The sequence below is a fragment of the Pseudophryne corroboree genome (assembly GCF_028390025.1).
Source record: "Pseudophryne corroboree isolate aPseCor3 chromosome 3 unlocalized genomic scaffold, aPseCor3.hap2 SUPER_3_unloc_25, whole genome shotgun sequence".
NCBI lineage: Eukaryota > Metazoa > Chordata > Amphibia > Anura > Myobatrachidae > Pseudophryne > Pseudophryne corroboree.
This window is the reverse complement of record NW_026967514.1, coordinates 486078-492434: the sequence shown is the minus strand read 5'-3', so window position 1 is coordinate 492434 and position 6357 is coordinate 486078. Positions and strand designations below refer to the sequence as shown.

Genomic DNA, 6357 nt, shown 5'->3' with positions numbered 1-6357 from the left:
AAGGAGGGCTTGGTATCCCGATCTTCAGGATTTACGCATAGGAAATCCCTGGCTGCTTCCTCTACGAGAGGACCTGTTACAGCAGGGGCCGTGTCAGTATCAAGATTTACTGAGGCTACGTTTGACGTCATGGCGGTTGAACGCCAGATTCTAGCCCAGAAGGGTATTCCCAGTGAAGTCATTCCCACTCTTATTCAGGCTAGAAAGGATGTTACGGCAAAACACTATCACCACATTTGGAGGAAATATATTTCCTGGTGCGAGTCCAAGCAGGCTCCTGTGGAAATTTTTTAACTTGGACGTTTTCTCCACTTTTTACAAGCTGGAGTGGATGCGGGCCTTAAATTAGGATCTATTAAAGTACAGATTTCTGCATGGTCAGTTTTCTTTCAGAAACAATTGGCCTCACTTCCTGAGGTGCAAACGTTTGTAAAGGGGGTGTTACACATCCAACCTCCTTTTGTGCCTCCTGTGGCACCTTGGGACCTTAACGTGATGTTATAGTTCCTTCAATCTCACTGGTTTGAACCTTTTTCAAAAGGTGGATTTGAAATTCCTCACTTGGAAAGTGGTCATTTTATTGGCCTTGGCATCTGCACGGCGGGTGTCCGAATTGGCAGCCTAGTCTCACAAGAGCCCTTATTTGATCTTCCATGAAGATAGAGCAGAGTTGAGAACTCGTCAACAGTTTTTGCCGAAGGCGGTTTCTTCTTTTCATATAAACCAACCTAATGTCCGTCTCCCTCGGCACAGTTCCTATAACTGAGGTCTGGTGGAGGGGCATAGAGGGAGGAGCCAGTTCACGCCCTTATTAAAGTCTTAAAGTGCCCATTTCTCCTGTGGATCCTGTCTATACCCCATGGCTCTATTGATGACCCCAGCATCCTCTACGGTACTCAGAGAAAAGGATTTACCGGTAGGTATTAAAATCCTATTATTTATTAGTGCGCAAGCAGGACAGCATTTTCTCTTCTTTGGTGTTTTATTATTACAACCATGTCACCTCTAGTAATCCCACATGAGCGTCCATGTCACCTCTAGTAATCCCACACGAGCGTCCATGTCTCCTCCAGTAATCCCACACGAGCGTCCATGTCTCCTCTAGTAATCCCACATGAGCATCTGTCTCACCTCTACTAATCCCACATGAGCGGCCATGTCACCTCTAGTAATCCCACATGAGCGTCCATGCCACCTGTAGTAATCCCACGAGCATCAGTGTCACCTCTAGTAATCCCACATGAGCGTCCATGTCACCTCTAGTAATCCCACATGAGCGTCCATGTCACCTCTAGTAATCCCACATGAGCGTCCATGTCACCTCTAGTAATCCCACATGAGCGTCCATGTCACCTCTAGTAATCCCACATGAGCATCCATGTCACCTCTAGTAATCCCACATGAGCATCCATGTCACCTCTAGTAATCCAACATGAGCGTCCATGTCACCTCTAGCAATCCCACATGAGCGTCCATGTCACCTCTAGTAATCCCACATGAGCGTCCATGTCTCCTCCAGTAATCCCACACGAGCTTCCATGTCTCCTCCAGTAATCCCACACGAGCGTCCATGTCTCCTCCAGTAATCCCACACGAGCGTCCATGTCTCCTCCAGTAATCCCACATGAGCATCTATCTCACCTCTACTAATCCCACATGAGCGTCCATGTTGCCTCTAGTAATCCCACATGAGCATCCAGGTCACCTCTAGTAATCCCACATGAGCATCCAGGTCACCTCTAGTAATCCCACATGAGCGTCCATGTCACTTCTAGTAATCCCACATGAGCATCAGTTTCACCTCTAGTAATCCCACATGAGCGTCCATGTCACCTCTAGTAATCCCACATGAGCGTCCATGTCGCCTCTAGTAATCCCACATGAGCGTTCAGTGTTGATCAAGCTCCATTCTAAGCATCCTATCTTTTTTTTTTTTTAATACACATAAAAGCAATGATTACAGGTAAAACATGTCAGTTATAGAATGATATATTGTATCCTGTAACACCCTGGGTCTTGTCTACTCATTTTATATATTAATGTATTTTATTTCCAGCAGATGGACACACAAGCAGGAATATCTCAGAAGGACATCTAATGTTATCCCCGGATTGTGACATTATACAGGATTCTCCAGGAGATAATCCCATTACCCCAATTATACATCCAGCTCTATCAGCTGATCCCTCTGATCCTGGGAAATGTTCTCCTGATCACTCTGATATTGGTGCATCTGTTACAGCTCTGAGAGTAGATACAGTGTTTCCATGTTCTATAGATACCAAATGTTTTACACAGAACACAAAGCTTATTACCCATCATCCAGCTAAGGCAGGTGAGAGGCCACTGATATGTTCTGAGTGTGGGAAATGTTTTGCATGCAACTCAAATCTTGCTACACATCAGAGAAGTCACTCAGGTGAGAATCCGTTTTCCTGTTCTGAGTGTGGGAAATGTTTTGCATTCAAATCACATTTTGTTACTCATCAGCATACTCACACAGGTGAGAAGCCGTATTCCTGTTCTGAGTGTGGGAAATGTTTTACACAGAAATCAGCTCTTGTTACACATCAGAGAAGTCACACAGGTGAGAAGCCGTATTCCTGTTCTGAGTGTGGTATATGTTTTGCACAGAAACCAAATCTTGTTACACATCAGAGAAGTCACACAGGTGAGAAGCCGTATTTCTGTTCTGAGTGTGGGAAATGTTTCGCAGTTAAATCACATTTTGTTACTCATCAGCATACTCACACAGGTGAGAAGCCGTATTCCTGTTCTGAGTGTGGGAAATGTTTTACACAGAAATCAGCTCTTGTTACACATCAGAGAAGTCACACAGGTGAGAAGCCGTATTCCTGTTCTGAGTGTGGTATATGTTTTGCACAGAAACCAAATCTTGCTACACATCAGAGAAGTCACTCAGGTGAGAATCCGTTTTCCTGTTCTGAGTGTGGGAAATGTTTTGCATTCAAATCACATTTTGTTACTCATCAGCATACTCACACAGGTGAGAAGCCGTATTCCTGTTCTGAGTGTGGGAAATGTTTTACACAGAAATCAGCTCTTGTTACACATCAGAGAAGTCACACAGGTGAGAAGCCGTATTCCTGTTCTGAGTGTGGTATATGTTTTGCACAGAAACCAAATCTTGTTACACATCAGAGAAGTCACACAGGTGAGAAGCCGTTTTCCTGTTCTGAGTGTGGGAAATGTTTTACACAGAAATCAGCTCTTGTTACACATCAGAGAAGTCACACAGGTGAGAAGCCGTATTCCTGTTCTGAGTGTGGTATATGTTTTGCACAGAAACCAAATCTTGTTACACATCAGAGAAGTCACACAGGTGAGAAGCCGTATTTCTGTTCTGAGTGTGGGAAATGTTTCGCAGTTAAATCAGTTCTTGTTACACATCAGAGAAGTCACACAGGTGAGAAGCCGTTTTCCTGTTCTGAGTGTGGGAAATGTTTTACACAGAAATCAGCTCTTGTTACACATCAGAGAAGTCACACAGGTGAGAAGCCGTATTCCTGTTCTGAGTGTGGTAAATGTTTTGCACAGAAACCAAATCTTGTTACACATCAGAGAAGTCACACAGGTGAGAAGCCGTATTTCTGTTCTGAGTGTGGGAAATGTTTTACACAGAAATCAGCTCTTGTTACACATCAGAGAAGTCACACAGGTGAGAAGCCATTTTCCTGTTCTGAGTGTGGTAAATGTTTTGCACAGAAATCACATTTTGTTATTCATCAGCATACTCACACAGGTGAGAAGCCGTATTCCTGTTCTGAGTGTGGGAAATGTTTTACACAGAAATCAGCTCTTGTTACACATCAGAGAAGTCACACAGGTGAGAAGCCGTATTCCTGTTCTGAGTGTGGTATATGTTTTGCACAGAAACCAAATCTTGCTACACATCAGAGAACTCACTCAGGTGAGAATCCGTTTTCCTGTTCTGAGTGTGGGAAATGTTTTGCATTCAAATCACATTTTGTTACTCATCAGCATACTCACACAGGTGAGAAGCCGTATTCCTGTTCTGAGTGTGGGAAATGTTTTACACAGAAATCAGCTCTTGTTACACATCAGAGAAGTCACACAGGTGAGAAGCCGTATTCCTGTTCTGAGTGTGGTATATGTTTTGCACAGAAACCAAATCTTGTTACACATCAGAGAAGTCACACAGGTGAGAAGCCGTATTTCTGTTCTGAGTGTGGGAAATGTTTCGCAGTTAAATCAGTTCTTGTTACACATCAGAGAAGTCACACAGGTGAGAAGCCGTTTTCCTGTTCTGAGTGTGGGAAATGTTTTACACAGAAATCAGCTCTTGTTACACATCAGAGAAGTCACACAGGTGAGAAGCCGTATTCCTGTTCTGAGTGTGGTAAATGTTTTGCACAGAAACCAAATCTTGTTACACATCAGAGAAGTCACACAGGTGAGAAGCCGTTTTCCTGTTCTGAGTGTGGGAAATGTTTTACACAGAAATCAGCTCTTGTTACACATCAGAGAAGTCACACAGGTGAGAAGCCGTATTCCTGTTCTGAGTGTGGTATATGTTTTGCACAGAAACCAAATCTTGTTACACATCAGAGAAGTCACACAGGTGAGAAGCCGTATTTCTGTTCTGAGTGTGGGAAATGTTTCGCAGTTAAATCAGTTCTTGTTACACATCAGAGAAGTCACACAGGTGAGAAGCCGTTTTCCTGTTCTGAGTGTGGGAAATGTTTTACACAGAAATCAGCTCTTGTTACACATCAGAGAAGTCACACAGGTGAGAAGCCGTATTCCTGTTCTGAGTGTGGTAAATGTTTTGCACAGAAACCAAATCTTGTTACACATCAGAGAAGTCACACAGGTGAGAAGCCGTATTTCTGTTCTGAGTGTGGGAAATGTTTTACACAGAAATCAGCTCTTGTTACACATCAGAGAAGTCACACAGGTGAGAAGCCGTATTCCTGTTCTGAGTGTGGTAAATGTTTTGCACAGAAACCAAATCTTGTTACACATCAGAGAAGTCACACAGGTGAGAAGCCGTTTTCCTGTTCTGAGTGTGGGAAATGTTTTGCATGGAAATCACAACTTGTTACACATCAGCGATTTCACAGGTGAGAAGCCGTTTTCATGCTGTGAGAGAAATAAATCCGCTCTTGTTGAACATATTAGACATTACCCAAATACGGAACTATTTACATCTTCTGGAGTATAATTATCACTGTCATCCAATGTTCCTCAAGGGTCAATCCTATCTCCTATGCTTTATAAAATATACATGCTACCACTGGGTGATATAATCAGACGTCATGGCCTGGTCTACCACTGCTATGCAGATGACCTGCTTTTTGCTCCATGTACTGAGAACCTAATACCAATCCTAAATGGTTGTCTAGCTGAGCGCCAGGGGTGGATAATGCCAGTTGGCTGTGACTCAGTCTTTGTGAAACATAATAGAAGCTCACCAACAAAGGACAAGACTACAGCTTTACCAACCATCTGGATTTATGCTTTGGTGTTCAGAATTGCAAAATACTGAACATGTGCTGAATCTTTGTGTTGTCCTGGTATGTGGCTGACACAGACATCAGGTATCTGCCACATACAAATCCTCATTCTTCCATCTGTGGACCATAGCCAGAATCAAGCACTTGATTCCCTCAGAAGTTCATAGACTACTGCAATGCCATCTACCTGGGTCACCCAGCAAAAGAATTACAGAGCTTGCAGCTAGTACAGAATGCAGCAGCCAAGCTGTTACCTAACCCGTTCCTGCCACATAACACCCATTCTCTGCTCCCTTCACTGGCTGCCTGTAAGATGACAAATCTGTTTCATAATTGGCTAACTGACCTTCCCAGCCCAACATAACATGGTCCAAGGTACTAGAAGCAGCTTCTGCCTCCTTACTGCCCCGCTTGCTTGCTTCTACAGATGAAGGACTGTTACCAGCAGTACCAAGAATCTCCTGTCATTCATTTATGGGTTGAATGTTTAGCTTTGTAGCCCTGACCATGGAACTCACTGCCTTGCACAGTCCAAGAGGCCTCCACTCTAGAGACCTTCACAAGCAGACTGATGACTGTTACTCACGCTTTTCATTAATGTACCTCTATTTCTCATACGTCCTAGAGGATGCTGGGGATTCCAAAAGGACCATGGGGTATAGACTCATCCGCAGGAGCTTGGGCACACTTTAAAGACTTAAACTGGGTGTGAACTGGCTCCTCTCTCTATGCCCCTACTCCAGACCTCAGTTAGACTTTGTGCCCAGGAGTGATGGGTCACACACTAGGGGAGCTCTACTGAGTTTCTCTGAAAGACTTTATGTTAGGTTTTTTATTTTCAGGGAGACCTGCTGGCTAC

The 6357-nt window shown here is 43.9% G+C and overlaps 1 protein-coding gene across 9 annotated transcripts; it reads left to right on the top strand.

Moving 5' to 3' along the window:
* The first annotated feature begins 2062 nt into the window (after positions 1–2062).
* On the top strand, positions 2063–6149 carry LOC134983818 (oocyte zinc finger protein XlCOF6-like). 9 transcript variants are annotated; one of them, XM_063949444.1, is made up of 3 exons: positions 2063–2923; positions 3008–3847; positions 4016–6149. In XM_063949444.1, the coding sequence occupies exons 1-3, from the start codon at positions 2098–2100 to the stop codon at positions 5107–5109; spliced, it is 2760 nt and encodes a 919-aa protein (XP_063805514.1). In that variant the 5' UTR covers positions 2063–2097; the 3' UTR covers positions 5110–6149. The 9 variants fall into 9 exon arrangements, with proteins under 9 accessions (XP_063805514.1, XP_063805516.1, XP_063805515.1 ...); XM_063949446.1 differs by having other exon boundaries at positions 2063–3511; positions 3596–3847; XM_063949445.1 differs by having other exon boundaries at positions 2063–3679; positions 3764–3847.
* Positions 6150–6357: the final 208 nt, after the last annotated feature.

What these genes read in the sequence shown, in the direction of transcription:
- LOC134983818 (XM_063949441.1), top strand. Translation starts at nt 2,098, where the DNA reads ATGTTATCCCCGGATTGTGACATTATACAGGATTCTCCAGGAGATAAT.